This window comes from Nothobranchius furzeri, chromosome 12 (genome assembly GCF_043380555.1).
Source record: "Nothobranchius furzeri strain GRZ-AD chromosome 12, NfurGRZ-RIMD1, whole genome shotgun sequence".
Lineage (NCBI taxonomy): Eukaryota > Metazoa > Chordata > Actinopteri > Cyprinodontiformes > Nothobranchiidae > Nothobranchius > Nothobranchius furzeri.
This window is the reverse complement of record NC_091752.1, coordinates 64,577,187-64,594,758: the sequence shown is the minus strand read 5'-3', so window position 1 is coordinate 64,594,758 and position 17,572 is coordinate 64,577,187. Positions and strand designations below refer to the sequence as shown.

Sequence of the window (17,572 nt, the reverse complement as noted above, 5' to 3'; positions counted from 1 at the left end):
ATTATTACTAACCAAAGAATAATAATTCATTTCAGTAATTAAATACATTTATAATGAACCATGATGATTATTTATGATGATTATTATGAACCTTGTAATAAACCGTGAAAAGAGTTTATTAAAAATTATTATTTTAAATCTTAAAGTGTCCTTCATCTTGCGGAGGAATAGCAGACAGATAAAAAGCAGTCAGATTAAAGATGGTTTTAGCAGACTTTACGTCTCCTGTGATGGATAATCTGTGGGACAGAAGTTCAGCCAGGACAGCGTGACCTAGCTGGGGAAGTGTGACCCTTGGGTCACAAATGAGGTCATTCATTCGCTACAGGATCTTCTGTCCCTAAACTTGTGTGTGTTGTTAGATTCCGCAGAGTTAGCCAAGTCAGAAAAAACATTTTGTAACCAGTTGTTTTAGCATAAAGCAATGGAAGGGAAGGCTTGCATTCACACCTACATAAAAAACACTACAATGTAGGTGAATTCACTTACATCGTTTTATGCTAAACTCAGAAAACCAACTGCTGCCAGATCATATTGGGCTGGTTATAAAATGCTTTTTCTGACTTGTCTAACTCTGGGGAATCTTAACAAGACACAATTTTACTGAGTGGTGGAATATTCCTTTAAGTTAAAATGTATTTGTGGAAAACACTGTCACGGTGTAGGAGGTGGAGACGGCGGACCATGTGTGGATGAGCTGAACGGAGGAAAAATGCAGGCTTCGGTAAAAGTAAAAATGGTTTAATGGCAGGATGGGATGAGCAGGAACACCAACAGACAACAACAATGAACTGACAAAGGACAGGGGCAAAACAGGTGGTTTAAATACAGAGGGCTAATTAGGGAAACATGGGCAGGTAAACGAGGGACAGGTGAGAACAATAAGGGCAATCACGGCAGGAGAGGAACACAGTCAGGTTGGGCAGGGGCAGATCGTGACAAACACAGTTTACAAGAAAAAACTTGAATGTTAGATTTATGCTGCAACTGAGTTTGTGTGTTCTGTTGTTTTTAGATCTGCTAAATAAATCTTATTTGCATTACTTGGAAACCCGAGTGAGTTATTGAGACCGTTCTTTGGTGTGTAATAGAGAAATAAGTTTGCATCAAATGGCAGAGAATGAAGGGTTTAAGCTTAAGAAAATTTTTATTTCTTTTTTTGTGAGGGACATTTATCGGCCATTATATCAGCTATCGGCCTTTCTTAAAAGTTTTATATCGGTGTCAGTATCGGTCCCAAAAAAATTATATCGGTCGGGCCCTAATGTTGACGCCAAAACAAAGCGGCGACTCACCTCTTACATCAGGAAGAATCTGCGCGTTTCGAGCGTTATCTGTTCTTTCAAAATCTTTTGTTGAACTGTGATCGGCAGAAGCTTTTCCGGTTCGCGCCTCACTTTTTTTACAGCAGTGGCCCAAAACGATCTCCTAACACATGGATTTTCTGCTTCCTGATCACGTGACGTGTGATGTATGTGGATGAAGATCGGCTTTAGAGCTGAGATGTTTGTTCTCACTGTGCGGGGGCTCGTCCGACGCCCACACAGTAAAAAAAATGCAGTTGGCAGTGAATGAGTTAAAGGGACATGAATGTTGCCAACCTACACACATTTTTTTTTCTTTAGTTTTAGTTCTCAAATATATTGACATGGGAAAAATGATCGATAACACAGAAATTTTGATAACGATAAATTTTCAATTGATTGCCCAGCCCTACGGCATACTGACATTAATGCTTCTAATATCAGCAGATTTTGAATAGAATAGAAATTATTAAAGCTGAGTTTACATTATTATGCACACACACCACACACATTTTGGCTTCTGAGATGATTACAATCACTGTGACATGACCAAGCAATTACACATCACCCCCCTCTCCCTCGGAAACAGGTAAACAAATGGTGACAATATGGAAAAAATATTGGTTGTCAATATCGGCCTGGTTTTTTTTTTTTCATCAGACAGATAGTGATGTGTTAAAAAATGACTAACATCGGCCGATATTGATGCCGATATATTGTCCGTCCCTAAAAGCTGTATTATGTTAAAACATGTTAAGAAGCATAAAAATGTTTAACGTTGGCATGTTTTGCAGATTTCCCATTAAAGATTTAAGTGTAACAATAAAGGCTCAGTTTAAAACAAATGAGTGCAGTAATGAGACCCAAGTGTTCATCTTTGATTATGTGCAGCACTTTGGTAAGCTGGCATGCTGTTTTTAAATGTGCTGTACAAATACATCTGCTATGGTATTGTGTGGTATAGCATGGGATCCATGGGTCGTGAGTAGGGTTGGGCATCGAGCATCGATTGGAACTGGTTCCAACTGTTTTTCCCGGAATGGTTAAAGTTTTTTATTTTGATTTCTAGAATGCCGACCAGAAGAGAAATCCGCAGCCGATCTCCGTGAAAAATAAACGTGATCTGCAAATTGTGATCAACGCTTTTCAGAGCTGATCACACCAGCTGTCTGTGTGCAGCACCGAGTCCCCCCTCCCCCCACCCAGATATAACCAAACACGTCTGCCGAACTTTTACTCCGTGATGTAAACGTTAACTCCTGCAGCGTAGAGGAAACTTGTTAAAACACGTCAGCACGGCGGATTTAATAGAAGCTTTAAAGAACAAACTGGACGGTGTGAGGTGAGTTTGTCTCACTGCAGAAATAAAAACACACGCGGAGCATCAGCAGTCAGACACAGCCGCTCACCAACACTAGTGTGAGTGAGTGAGTGTGTGTGTGTGTGTGTGTGTGTGTGTGTGTGTGCGCGCGTGCGTGTGCGTGTGTGCGTCAGAAGGCTGAACAATAACCTGTAGAATAATTAAAGTCATCATGCTAGAAAAGCTTCTCTGTGGTGGACCACACCAGCTTCTGCCACAATAAATAATTATAATAATAATAAATAAGATTTTATTTTTCTTTCTGAACTATTTCTGTTGAGAGTTTTAATGTTTAAAATCTGTTAGATCGTCACTGACAGCAGCTACATTTAAGTTTCTGTTCTGACTGAATGCTGCTGCAGCATGGAGGTGTAGTTCTCAGTCATCCTGGACATGATCATCCTGAGAGTTTTAGCTGAAAACAGCTGAACGTTTCTGGATGTGTTGGAGACATTTAGCCTCTCATCCCAGAGGCTTCTCCCAGACTTTGGTTGTGGTCAGAAACAAACACACTGGTTGTGCTGCAAGTCTTTTTCTTTTTTTCTCTTTTTCTCCAAAACTTGTTTTAGTCTAAATGAAGGTGATGTTGTTGTTCATAGAGTTAAAATTCATGTTGAAGTTAAGATTATTTCATCAAGTAGGACCTGTGGGTAGCTAGCTCACGTAAAACACGTCACGTCTTGAAAGAATCGGAATCGATAGGAACTGGAATCGAAACAAGGAATTGGAATCGGAATCGTTAAAAATCAAACGGTGCCCAACCTTAGTCGTGGCAGTGAGACTTTGACAATACTTAATGTGGCTCTTCTGAGATGTGAACTGAGTGAGATGGAGAGGTAAAAATAAAATGCTGGAAATAATTGACCAACCCACCAGCATGCATTGAAGTGTGAATCCTAGAAAACATCTCTTGTCTTCTCTCTTTCAGAACAAGATGTTGTACATCCATTCGGACTTGTGCATATGTTGTCTGTGCAAACCAAGTCCCAAAGACCTGGTAAGTCTTGTCAGTTTCACGCAACCCTCGTAAAAGTTTTCAGCTGCTTTTAGATAATACAAATTGTGCGAGTCAGAATGTTTTGATGTTCAGGAAACCCAAAAGACAAGACTGTATTGTATTTGATTATGATTGAATTCACGGACTCTTTGCCTCGGCAGGAAAATGAGAAAAATGATGACGAGTGTTATGTCTGTAAAAGTAACGGGGAACTGGTAAAGTGCGATCTCTGTCCGAGATCCTTCCACCAAAAGTGCCATGTGCCTCAAGTCAAAGAACAAGTCATTAAGTAAGTTTTACTTATTACAGAGTGTACAGATACTTACTATTAAAACTTCAATTAAAATGCAAATCACTTTGCTGCCTTCTTTGTATTTCACTTTACTTTAGTGAAAAATGTTCCAGAGGTTCACCCCTCCTTTCCACTGGACACAACATGGCCACAAAACGTACTTCGCAGAAATTAGCCGCCGTTATCGTGGACGGATGCCTTTCCATCGGCCGCAAGGCGCCACGTTTTGAATGCGTCCCCGAAGCATGAGGACACGTTACTTACATTTCCAGTCCATTTTTATGCGCTACACTTCCAGAGCTTGTCAGACTGCGTAGTTCAGATCGGGACAGACAGGAATTCAAACACAAAAGCAGTGTAAAACATCTGGAAACTTTTAAAATGAAAGTCATGTTCAGATTTTCAGTTGTTTGACTAGTAAAAAAAAAAGTACGCCATTTCCTGTGAAACCTTTGTAGCCAAGGTCAACAAAACAGGAAATAAACCAGACCTTTTTGGATTCATACTGCCATTTTTCTCCTTGCTTGTTATCGTGTCACGCGTGGTGGTACAATTCTCCCGTGATTTTTCTAGCGTTGCGGGACTAGCTGCATGAAGCGCTTTCGCACCCGTTTTGCATCTAAATCACTCCCGATTAGAAGGGATCTCACAGGTGTTATGTTGCCTTGTCTGGTGAAAAGAAGGGGTTACCCCAAAATTCCACTACCTCCGCTCCGCTCCGGCACGAACTCCGCAGCAAAAACGGTCCTTTTGTTAGTCAATCAGAGCTGTTCCACTACTGCGGCGCAGTGCGCCGCCTGCTGTTCCGCCATCCGGCAAACATAGGATTGATTCTATTTTTGCCGGACGCCGGAGCACCTCCGCAATCAATGGACAGAAATCACAACCGCACAACAGGAAAGGGAGCAAGCACAACTTCCGTTATTTCACAATAAATCGATAAACAAAAAGCGTTTTTTATTTCAAATGCACAGGTTTAACAACTATTGATGGCGGTTGAACTTTAAATGCACAAAAATAAGCCATAAATACAGTTTCTACTATCAAAGTAGTCACCCTGTTGATCCAAACACTGCTGATCTCTCAACACAAATGATGGGCAGATTAAACAGTTCATGCCGATGCTTCTCCCACACAACGGGTGTTTGGATCTAACTTCCGCGTTTATTGCTCGGACTGTATTGCAAGATCTCGAAAATCCCGCGCATGCCTGTTTGCGCACCTCAGGTCTCCGCACCGGAGCGGAGCCTTTGTAGAGCGGGTATAGTATAATTTGAGTTCGAAAGCGAGCAGCAGCGGAAAGCGGGGGCGGGGCGGAGATAGTGGAATTTTGGGGTTAGTCACATGCAAGTTTGGTGAAAATATTGGTTTAGCTAAAGTTGTAATGTTTCCTCTACTCCAACATTCTCGGGTCATCATGAAAACCACAGGATTACAGTTATGTTAAAGTTGGGTCCTCACAGTCATTTATTTGGCAAAACAAATGTTCTACCACACAAACCAGCGATCACGCATAGAGTGGGGTGACATGGAGAAAAAAATCACATTTGTTGTAGTAAAAAGAATTTTTTATTAATACTATAGAAAAAAACGTCACTCTTCAGGAAGTTCATTGATAAGAAATGTTTTACAAATATAATGAAACGTTGCCTTGTTGCTCATATTTGAAATTGTTAACTTCCCAAATATATGGCTGTGTTGAGCGATCTGCGTTTCTGCGACGGGACCGGAACTCTGAGACCAGCAGACTAACTTTTATTGGCATGACACCTCTAACCAATACGGTGGCCCCGGGAGAATGCCAAACCCTAAATGTCGCTGTTTGTGTTTTTGTCCGAGTTTCCACAGCGAACTTTGAGTATCACTGGCGGACTAGGACTTAAAGCAGCTAGCTCTTATCCGATGGCACCATCTAGTGGCTGACAAGCATATCACACAAAAAGTCTGTTGATCCGTTTTTTTAAGATGGCGACTTCACGTTTGTTTATAAATGTGCTTCTGTAGCCGACAAACAGCTAAAACACGTTGTTTTACGAGTATTATTCTCATTTCATGTTTTGCTCTCATATATTTATATTTTAGAGATTTACTTGTCCATGAAAAGTTCATCAACTCTGCATCAACCGAGGTATTCCTTAAATTTTTGAAGCATCTAAGCGGTAGTCTAAGGCTATTGGTTAGTTCTGGTTGGCGCTCAGTTTCCTATTGGACGGAGCTCTGCGGGAAAGGGGGCGTGCTTAGCAAAAAAAAAAAGGTGTATGGCTTACGTTATATCACAGTACATGATTTGCTGTGGCGACACCTGAAGTGAAAGTTTGTTTGTGAGGCGGCGTACCATGGAGGTCTGTCTTTTCCATCACATGAAATATTCAATTTGCACACATTACAGAAGGGTTTATTGCATATGTGCAAGAATCACAACATAAAGAAATCGCTGCGGTACTTGGTGCAAGAAAAAATAAATGATAAGAAAAATTAGAATTAATTAATAAACAACAAAATGATAATATTTGAGGCAATATTTAGAGAAGCAGCTTCTTTATACAAGTAGAGTCGGTACTGGTCAGAGCAGGTCAGTTCAGGTGCAAACACAACACTGGGGTCATGTGACTGAAACAAAGCAGCTGGAGAGGGCAGGGCTACGATTGTCGTTCATGAGTCCAACCGCAGAGGGGAAGAAACTTTTCTTGTGGGGGGAGTAGGGCTGGGGTAAACGATTGTTTTTAAAACGATTATTCTGACGATTATTTTATTGAATAGTCGACTATTCTAATGACTATTTAGGCGACTAATATACTGATTATTTTTTATTGCACAATTAATAAAAACAAGAAAATCTCAAATAAATTCCTCCAAAAAATTGATAAATTGTTACTGTAAGATAATAAACACCACAGGCCTTCCATTTTGTATAACACTGCTTTTATTGTGTTGGTTGGTTGGTTATGTTCTGGTGACGTGTAGAACTTGGGAGTGGAGGCTGCTGCCTGAGAGGTGGTTGGAGACGGAGTGTCTCCATGCTGCTTTGTTTTGGTCACTTATGTGTGTGAGGCGAGTGGTGTTACGACTCTTCCTGGGGAGTTTGGCTCGTGTGCAAAAAGGAAGGTACAATAACGGGATTTAAAAATTAAAATGATGACCAGGTTTATTTACAACTACAAAAAATCATAAATCTTTCCATCCACAGGTTGGGAATAATAAAACTAATTCTGCCTGTGGGGAATTAAAACAAAAGTACAAATAACTAGGGATGTCCCACTGGGCAAAGATTACTGGGTTCTGGACCAAAATAAGGATCTCCAAAGGTCCAAACTCTAAACTGGGCGGTTAAACCAAACTCAAGATGATATTTTAAACTAAACCGAAAACCCACAACACTCTAAATGTAATAAAAGGGAGATCTACACCACAAAAAAGATTAACTCTAAACCAAAACGTAACCGCTTATCCAAACGCACGAAGCTGCTAGCGAAAATGCTAACAGTAGCTTTACCAACGTTAAGTTCAAGTTACCAGGTTTAAATAAACCAAAAACACCCAGCAGCAAACAGACCAGCACGGAGGAGAGACTGCTAGCACCAAAACAGCTCTCCTAATGTCTGAAAGAAGCTCCTTAATGAAGGGAGAAACGCTCCCGGTGATTTTCTACATCTGCGGTAGAGACGGAGCAGCGCATCTGACCCCGGAAGTTGTTGTCCGTTGCCGGGAGACGAAGGCGGGCAACACAAGAAAGGAATCCAGTAGCGGACGGACATTATTCCGGGTCTTCGGTATTTGGTGGAGATGTTAGTGAAGGTGGAGAAGAGGGTGAACTAGAGGAGAAACAGGCAGATTCCTCCTCTATTTACAAACTCCTGGTGATGCAACAAGTGGGCGTGGTGCGTCGACTTCCGGATCTGACGTCGACAAATTTTTAGAATCGAGCCGTCGACGTCATCGAAGCTTCGCTACAGCTCTAGGTGGGAGGTTCTGGTCCGAATAGATCTGAGCCTCCTGCCAGATGGAGCGAGTCAATGAGATTGTGTCCAGGGTGACACGGGTCTGCTGTGATGCGACCTGCATGTCCTGCAGGGGGGTCTGCAGACAATGACCTTCTCAGCAGAGCGTACAACCTGCTGCAGTCTCTTCTTATCCCTGGTGGTAGCTCCAGCATACCACACGGTGATTGAAGAGGTGAGGATGAGCTTGACTGTGGTGTAGAACTGCCTCATCGACTGTGCTGATGAATTGGAAAAGTCATGTTTGTTGTTCTATAAAGTCAAATCCGACCTTTTCTACCCGATTCTGATCGTTTAAAAATCAGGTGATTGGATCCGATCACAAAGTATCTCTAGTGTCTAGTAATATTTCCCCTAAAATTACTATTTCCACCATCACGGCACAATTGGTAGCGCTATTGCCTCACAGAGAGAAGGTCACCATGCTGAGTTAGCATGTGTGGGTCTTCCCCAGGTCCTCGGTCCACAAACCAAAAACTTGCATATCAGGTTAAATGGAGACTCCGAATTGTCCCTAGATGTGAGTGAGTGTGTGACTTGTTGTATGTCCCTGTGATGGACTGGCGGCTTTTCCAGGGTGTCCTCTTTTGAATCATTTTTATTGCAAGCCACACGATAGCGAGTGTATCGTTTTACGTGTTTAAATATGTTTGTCTGCACAGGGAGGACAAACCATGGATGTGCATTTTTTGCTCTTTCAAATCAATCCAAGAACTTCTCTACCCTGATGAGCAGAAGCTAGAAGACGTCATGACTCATCAAATATCCAGACACATGGTGGTTAGCATCAGCGTCTCTTTCCCAGTCTCTCTCTCGCTCACCGCTGTCTCACTGCTGCTACTCATGTCTTCCTGTCGTTCTCTGCCAGGCATGCCCGTATCTCCTCCTGTTTGTGTACAGCGCCGACGAGAATCAAATATTCGCCACAAACCCTGAAGAATATGTGAGTTTTCAAACGGTCTAAAGTTACTACAAAAGATTCTGTTGCAGATGCTAAAATCCCATCCTAAACAGATAGAAATAAGTAGAGTTTGTGCTTGATGCCAACAGCTGAAAGCCTACACCAGCATTATTAAGACTCCAATGTGGCTGGGCAAAATGGCTGAGAAACTTCAGGAGAAACTTTACAAGACTTTGGGAGAGTTTCTGGCTGATTTTGAACTGATTTTCACCAACTGCACCACATACAACAAGGTAAGAAAGCATTTTACTTGTAGAAACTTGGGTAATAGGACTCATGCAAAGATGTTTCTATCACTTCGCCACACTTAAAGCAGAAATTTGGAGATTTTCCTTCATGTAGCTCGCGGGTGACGGTGGATGAAGATATTGCGTTAGCGTTCATATTTGTTTAATTTACAATTTTAATTCGGGCGCCTGTTAGCAACTGCATGCTTGTGGATATCATATATTGTATGTGAAGATATGACTGTAATAATACGTAAAGGTTGTCAGCTGTAGTTTTAGTGTGCTTATAGGAAACGTGACAAAAGAAAACAAATCACATTTCTCTTTATGGCCTATATCCCGTACATGGCCATACTCACAGCTACAGATGTCAAACAGGGCAGTCCGCCATACACTGTCAAAAAAGACGCAAATAAATCCTTCTTCCAAATAAATTCGATCGACCCGCCCAACCGATGGAGCGCTGGGATTGGCATAACACAAGACTGCTCAGGCTAATTTTAGACCTGCTGAGAAAATCTCAGCTATTGTCGGTCTAGATTTCCAGGCTAACTTGGCTTAGAACTTATTTAACTTTCCTCAAGAGTTTTTCCAACTTGTTTTGTTCCAAGACAAAAAACAAACAAACTCTAAAACATTTTAACTTTCCTTGAACTGTTTCATTGTAAATTTAACAGTTTTACAATCAGGGTATCCGCGGGTCCTTAAAAAGTCTTAAAAAGTCTTAAATTAGCTTTTCCTAATTTAAGGCCTTAAATGTCCTTAAAAATGACAAATAATCCTTAAATCCAGTTTCCAAAGGTCTTAAATGACCAAAGACCCAATAAACAAGATTCTTTTATTTCTATAAAAATTTCGTGAATTTCTAGTTAGTGTTCAGCATTTTTTGTGTATGATGTTGCCGTAAGCGGAACCGTACGCAGTCAGTTGGTTGTGAAAGGGGGCTATTGTTTTAGATGAGCACATTTGCTGGTTAAGCTAGTGGGAGCTTGCGCCATGGGGAAGTGCAAGTTTAATGGTAACTGGATGGCTAATCCCACGTTCGCGACGTGGTTAGCACCGGTTCCAGGCAATAGCTGGAAATTATAGCTTAAATTTAATTTTTAAAATAGCTTAAATTTGGTCAAAGTGGCCTTAAAAAAGGTCTTAAAAAGTCTTAAATTTGGGTCCCTTAAATCTGCAGATACCCTGTACAATGAAAATATGTTAAAATAAAAGTTTTCCAATTGTTTTAGAAAATTCTAGTAATTAAATAATTATAGAAGATTTAAAAAAAGACAGCATTGTTATTTTATGAAGTAACTGGTTTTTATCTGTACTCTTCCTCTCTCACATTGTTTCTTGCGTGCATTTCTCCTCTTGGGCAGCGACTCTCGGTGGGTAGTGATATATAGTTCTCCACATCAGTCATATGAGCTATGGTTCTCTTTCAGGACCCTTTTGGGGTAAATACCATAATGCACCTGACCTGTGTTGTTCTTTTGCAGAACAACGCTGAATTTCATGCCGTGGGCAAACATCTGAAACTGCTGTTGGACCAGGAGATTAGGAAAGTCTTCAACATCCCAGACTAGAAGCCGGCTGAACAGTGAACGTTCAGCCCTGAAACTGGGAGGTTTTTTTTTTTTAAAGAAAATGTTTTAGAACGTTGTGATTTATCTAGCTCATCTTGTACTTTTTACACGGGACCCTTACACGATGGAAATAAGGTCCGTTTCCTCGATTATGTGCATTTTTTTTATTCATTACGTTTACATTTCTAAAGGCTATAAACCACCGCTCCCGGACCATTATTAACCCCTTTAAAGGAAAGCCAAAGCATTTAATTAAATTATTAATGTACCAATAAGGAAAAAGATACGTGTAATGTTTACAAAAGGATTCTGTAAGACCACATTAATTAGGTACTTGGGAAATCCTGACACTCAGCTGCGTTCATTTTCTCCACTGTTACTTGTGCGTGAGGATCACGGGGCCAGGGAGCTCATCTCAGAATTCAGCGTTTTCATTGGCGTAGAGGTGGTAAGTCCCTGTGATTCTTTGATATGACGTAGGGGAAACCCCCCTCTTCAACCTCGTTGCCGATTTCGTCCCTTTCGGTATGTCTGTGATGAAGTTTGACACGATCGAAATTTTGGCTCACATTCAGCCCTCTTCAAAACGGTGACGGAGCTCTTAGGATGTATCGAAAGGTATAGAGGATATTAGAATATATTTCAATCTGGTGTTTGACAAAGTTTTAATGCATACCGAAGAGTACAAAGTGTGTTTTCAAGCCTCGAATGGATGACTGTTCATCGGGTGATTCTGGCATATTTGACGCTAGCTGTCTGTATGGGTCACGTGACCAAAAATGATGTCATCTGATTGGACAGTGGCGTTGTGTTTGTAAACAAGTAGCCATGTAATTTCAGATGTGAATGAACTCTGGAGCAAATTGATGGGTTTCTATGCGTTAGGGCTGCACAACATATCGAAAAATTATCGTCATCGGGTTAACAGGACGTGCGATAGGCCCATCACAAAGCACGTCAAAAACGGCGAATGGGTACCTTTGACATTTGAATCGATCCGGTATAATCCCCGGTACCTACGAATCGATACCGGTACTTAACGGTACCAATTTGTTACTTTTGAGTGTTTAATATTTTTAATTCTCTTTTATAATTAAATATATATTTTTTCAATATATAACCATATTTGATAAATATCACAATAAATAACATTCAACTGTTTGTATTTTAACATCGTCCTTGTAGTTTTATAAGCTGATAATTAAACTGAAGCAAACATCTTTACTGTGAACTAAATTTACTTTGTATCTTCATTCCTTTTGCCGTCCTTTTCCATTTGATTTTTCCTACTGGGAAGTTAGAATTTCCGAGGAAAAAGCGAACGCACCATTAGATGATAACAATGGTGGCATAGGAAGCTAACATATCAAGCTAACGTTATCTTAAACAGTTTATTTAGCTGCTGGAGCAGATTTAAACGATGATGCCTCACACTTAAATCGTTGTCACTGGTTTCATCTTCACCCAATCACCCGTCGCATTTAGTAAAGTGAAGCCAAACTTTAGAGCGCGTTCATGTTCTTCTAGTCGGAAATTCGGAGTTCCAAGGAGAATGCAAACGCACCATTAGCAAACGGAAGCTAACAAATCAAGCTAACGTTATCTTAAACATTTTGTTTACCTACCGGAGCAGATTAAGATGAGGATGTCTCACTTAGATCGTTGTCGCTGGTTTCATCATCACCCAGTTACCCATCACATTTAGTGAAGTGGACCCAAGCTTTAGCGTGCATTCTTTCTACCATGCTGCTCTGTTTACAACTCGCTCACAGCGTCCGATGACATAACGCTCTTGCGCATGCACAGCTGTCTAGGCAAGTTCTCGTTGTGACGGACGGGTACCGAAACGAGGCACCGTTTCAAATGAAGTGAATCGGTGCTCGGTCGGTACTGTGGAATTCGGTCGGTACCTTAAAAAGTACCGAATTCGGTACCCATCCCTAACGGTGATAAATGTTTGGTTCAAACATTTCCATCCATGTCATACATCAACTTTTTGTAAACCAGCTCTGTTTTTTACGCAGAAGTATTATTTGACCAATCAAATGTAGCCCTTCCGATATGCGGCCAGTCCATCTTCTGAACCCGCTTTGTCCACGCAGGGTCGCGGGGGGGCTGGTGCCTATCTCCAGCAGTCAACAGGCGAGTAGGCAGGATACAATCAACCTAACAGTCATGTTTTTGGACTGTGGGGGGAAGCCGGAGCACCCGGAGAGAACCCACGCATGCACATGGAGAACATGCAAACTCCATGTAGAAAGATCCCAGGCCGGGAATCGAACCCAGGACCTTCTCGCTGCAAGGCAACAGTTCTAACCACTGCGCAGCCCTCGGTGTCGTTAATCATTTTTACCGGGCTGACTCCGACACGTGTCGGTGAATCAACCCACCTCCATGTCGCTAGTGTTCCACCGGGTGGTGATGTTAGCCCCAGGCTCCGATTAGCTTCCAGCTAAAAGGCTACAGCACTCTCCTCCCAGTCCCACCCTGCTAAAGAGGGCCTGGAAAAGTTCCCCCACACATCAAAGTGATTTTTCATTCATAACCTTGTTAATCAGGATAGTTGATTTGCTGCTGCACATAAACTGTCAGTCAGAAGCTCTGCTAGCTGGTTATCTTAGAGGAGCTAGTTCAATTTGTTAGCTTGTTATCAGAATCATAGTTGCAGTTTCATCATCTGAGCTGCTTTTTATGATCCAGGTAAACTTGTTCAATTTGGGGTTAAAAACAAACGTTTTCACATATTTTCCATGTAGTTTTTTTGCCAGTTCCTCTTCTGAAAGGTAGACAATTGTTTTTCTCTTTCCCTCAAAAAATCTTAATATTCTCCTAGTTTGGCCCAGCACAGATCACTTCCCAATTACAGCAACAGCCTTATATCATAAGCACATAAGTGGAGAAAATGTTCAGTAGCAATGAGAGAATTTGCTGTTGCATTTAAGTGATGTTAACTATTATTTAACATTCAAACTTATTTTCTGATTTTTTTATTTATTCAGAAACCCTGGTAAGGGATGTTTTTCTGTATTTGGAGCATCAGAAAAAGTTTTATGGTGGAGGTGATGTTTTAAAGTCACTGAGAAACTGCGTGCATGCAGTTTGTTGTTTTGCTGCTAATACAGTAGCAGGTGCAGCTGCATACTTTTGCAATAAAAATGTTATGTTGTAATTGAATTCATGCATTAGTTTTTGTTTGCTTTGAACCCAGAGCAGACGTCACACGCCAGACGACATCAACACTGCATACTTTAGTATTTGTTCATTTATCGTGAGTAATATCGATATCGCAATATTAAGCACTTATCGAATATCGCAGGTTTTCCTAATATCGTGCAGCCCTACTATTCGTTTATTTTGGTGCAGTTTAGCTAAATTCTTTTACATTCTTCATCTGTTGACATCTGAAATTTTCAACCAATTATCTATTAATAACTAACATGCAATGAACTAGACAGCTAATAAAAATTTGATCACAGGTTTTAATGCATTTCCAGTTGAAACTAATGGGCGTTAATTAGGATTGTTAAAAGTTTAATGTTTCTGGATTGACTGGGTGGATTTTGACAAATGAGGTGTCGTTTTGTTAGTGAGCTCAGGTTCTATCTAGTAGACATATTAAACATGACATTTGATCACTTTTAAAAAAATGTCCAACTCCCTACATCACGTTTGTGTTTTTAAACAGTTTTAATGCTACTGTAATGATGTATTATGTCCCTCTGACCGTTAATGTGGATGTTTGCTTTTAAATAAACCGCTTTGAGCCATGTTCCAGATTTATTGTTCATGAAGAGATCACCAAACCTCTGATGTGTCAAAGACCACTAATAGTTATTAACCATCACACGTGCACCAGTTACATAATCGGCTGTAATTCTAAAGCTTTATTGGGCAACATAAAAAAGCCATCCTACTGCAAACATTAAACATCAATGTGTGTAAATAGCACATGTACATAAAGTTAGAATTACAGAAAAGCAACCGTTAAAGTGTATGAAAATATTTACTCTTATCTTTAATCATTTATTTTGATTAAGACCCCTAAATGCACCAACCAGAATGGTTTTAAAACCAGATATGAATATTTGGATCCAACCTGCTCAGTGTTGCGAAGGAAAACGTTGGCTAAAATAAAGTCGAGGGAGAATTTTATGTGACAGGTGCAGGTCGCCATTGGCCTAGGTCACATATGTCAGAGTCAAGGCCCGCGGGCCAGATGCGGCCCGCGGGCAGTTTTATGTGGCCCGCGAGATAAATATCAAAAACATAATAAAACTAGCCAGCTGGCCGATTTTACCGCAAAGACTTTAACTCCCATGATGCTTTGCTGCGTCAGCGCGGAGCCGACGCGCCCCCTCCTTTGAGTTTTTTCCAGTGCCTGCTGCCGGTGTCTGCAGCTCCGCTGTCTCAGACAAACTACACTCCTCTCACTCAGCGCCAAGTTCACGCAGCTGTTTTCTGACGTTGAAGCCCAGAAACAGAGATTCTAGCCGCTCAGTAATGTGTTCACGACTGAAAGAGAAAGTTTTCCAACTAACGTCCAGACAGAGCTGATAACTGCAGCGAGCAGCGACACGCTCAAACCAGCACGACTCTGTGGTTGTGTTTCCTCCCCGACACACAACAACGTGGTCAAGCTGCTCAGACATGTTCATCAGCACAAACCTATGTGAGCACCTGTTGTCATCTAATGTTGTCATTATTATGATGAAGATGAACAAAACAACAGGAGTCTCCTCAGCTCAGATCAACCCCATGATGCAGGTATCTGGCTGGAACAGGTGAGCATCACAGTAAACCAGTGGAGCAAACTGAGCTTTAAATATGTTGGTTTTATGCTCTTTTTCTGCTCCAAAACATGAAAGTTAACAGGTGAGATGTTGCATTTTCATTTAAGATAAAATTATATTTTTATTTTGTTGTTGGCCCGTGAGAAAAGATTTAACCTACAGTAAAACAGGAAGTGGAAAGGCTGCAGATAGATGAATAGAATAGAAAATCCCTTTATTGTTCCTCAGTGGGGAAAGCTAGACGTCACAGCAGCGATGACACTTATTACAGGAGAAAAAAAGGAGAATAAAAAATAAGAAAAATGAATAAACAACATAAATCCTGAATAGATTTTAAAAATACTGATTATACTACAAGTAATGAATACCACTGATGTGTTTTATTTCAAACTGACTTGCTCGTGTGTAATTTGGTTATTCCACATTCAGTGTTAATGCAGAAATAAGTTTGTTTCCAAATTTAAAGGTTCAAAATTGCATATATGTTGATAAAGAAAATTTGCAAATTTGCCGTCACTTTTTCAAAAATATTAAGTTTGGCCCTCGACTCCGTCCCAGAGTTTCATTTTGGCCCCGTGTGAGTTTGAGTTTGACACCCCTGGCCTAGGTGGACTCAGAAACGACATACCTGTGGAGGCCGCATCGGGGACTGGAAGGAGGGGTGATGGGTGGTGCGCTTTCCTGGTTTGAACCAGTGAGTAGAATCCTGATATGGAGAAATGTTGGAGAGCGGGCCGGCTGAGCTTCCAGGCAGCGAAGAGCAGGATGGACCAGAAGATCCTTACGCTCCTCCAGGTGAGTTCTGTCGAGAAGGAGCTGCAGAGTGTCGTAAAACGACTAAATCAAGACAGAAACAGGCAACAGGAGAGGAAGAGTTCTGGATCACACCCAACAGGTGAGGAGCTGATGAGTATCAGGTGTGTTTGCTAGCAGGAGGAAGGTCCCGCCCACTGGAGAACTACTACAAATCATGACTAACGGTAAAAATAGGTGGTGCCAAATTTACACATTTATTATGAGATTTTAAAGGGGCATTATGGAAGTTTGACAGCCAAAACATGTATAGAAATAATAAATTTCTTCTTCATACATTCTCCTGCAATGCCCTGGTCCTGTAGAATGAGCCCTGGCATTTTTACTGTGATTGCCTGTTTTTCTGTAAAATCACAGAAAAAGAGAGCTGCTCGGGTCGAGCAGGCTGCTTCATGTGCGTTCACGCTCAGGCATAGCCCGTAGCATTTGCTATCCGTAGCTTTAGCAGCAGAGAGAGAGGCAGTGCCAACTCAGCGACTTTGTCGCTGTTCCTAACGCCTAGTGATGAACCTAGCTACATTTCTGAGGACCCTTAGCTACTTTCTGTAGAACTTTCTTCTAGATATTTCCTGCAAATTAGCAACAAAATAGCCATTTTCGCTCCGAACTGTTCTTTGAACGTTGTTTCAGCTGTCATCAAGGATATAAATGTTACAGATACAGGAGACTTTGCTGGCACTTTAGCTCACCTAGTAAGACGTGGGACTCTCGTGGAGAAGACCCGGGCTCGATTCTGAATGTGAGCATAGTTATTTTAGAGTTTTTTACATTGATGGTATAGTTTTTTTTTTACAGTAAGATGCCCAAATTTTTATTTGAGACTCGCCGAACGGCATTGAATTCACAGATAAAAAAGATGTGGGTTCAACTTTCATTTTGGAACAATTTTTCAAGCAAGGGAAGGGAATGATCTGAGCATGCAGGAGGACTGACCCATCTTAAACCTTTGTCGGCTGTGCTGAAGAGAAAGGTACAGAACCATATTATTTAATTAATTAGCTGCGTGTTCTCCTGTCCTCCGGGCCACACACACACGGGACTGTCTCAGCTGTTATTTTCATTAAGGAGTGTGCACATACAGCATGCGCACGAGCCTATTATTGAAGCTGCCGTTACGCTTTTGGCCTGAGGGGGCAATCGCGAGCATAAAAATTCAAAACTCTGTAAAGTCCCTTTAAGGTTTTTTTAGTTATTGAAGTTAAAAACTTATTTAATCTATAATGATTTAGAAGTTTTGTGGTTATGTCAATTTTTTT

The 17,572-nt window shown here is 41.1% G+C and overlaps 1 protein-coding gene across 2 annotated transcripts in view; it reads left to right on the top strand.

Annotated features, from left to right (window-relative positions):
• The window catches only part of sp100.1 (SP110 nuclear antigen, tandem duplicate 1), a 61,778-nt gene extending 47,291 nt beyond the window's left edge, over positions 1–14,487 (top strand). For both annotated transcript variants that reach the window (XM_070542827.1, XM_054735244.2), the window contains exons 11-16: positions 3,593–3,661; positions 3,823–3,950; positions 8,614–8,731; positions 8,820–8,894; positions 9,002–9,145; positions 10,627–14,487. In XM_070542827.1, coding sequence (XP_070398928.1) covers positions 3,593–3,661; positions 3,823–3,950; positions 8,614–8,731; positions 8,820–8,894; positions 9,002–9,145; positions 10,627–10,713 — 621 coding nt within the window. In that variant the 3' untranslated portion in view covers positions 10,714–14,487. The remainder of the gene's footprint in view (positions 1–3,592; positions 3,662–3,822; positions 3,951–8,613; positions 8,732–8,819; positions 8,895–9,001; positions 9,146–10,626) is intronic.
• Positions 14,488–17,572: the final 3,085 nt, after the last annotated feature.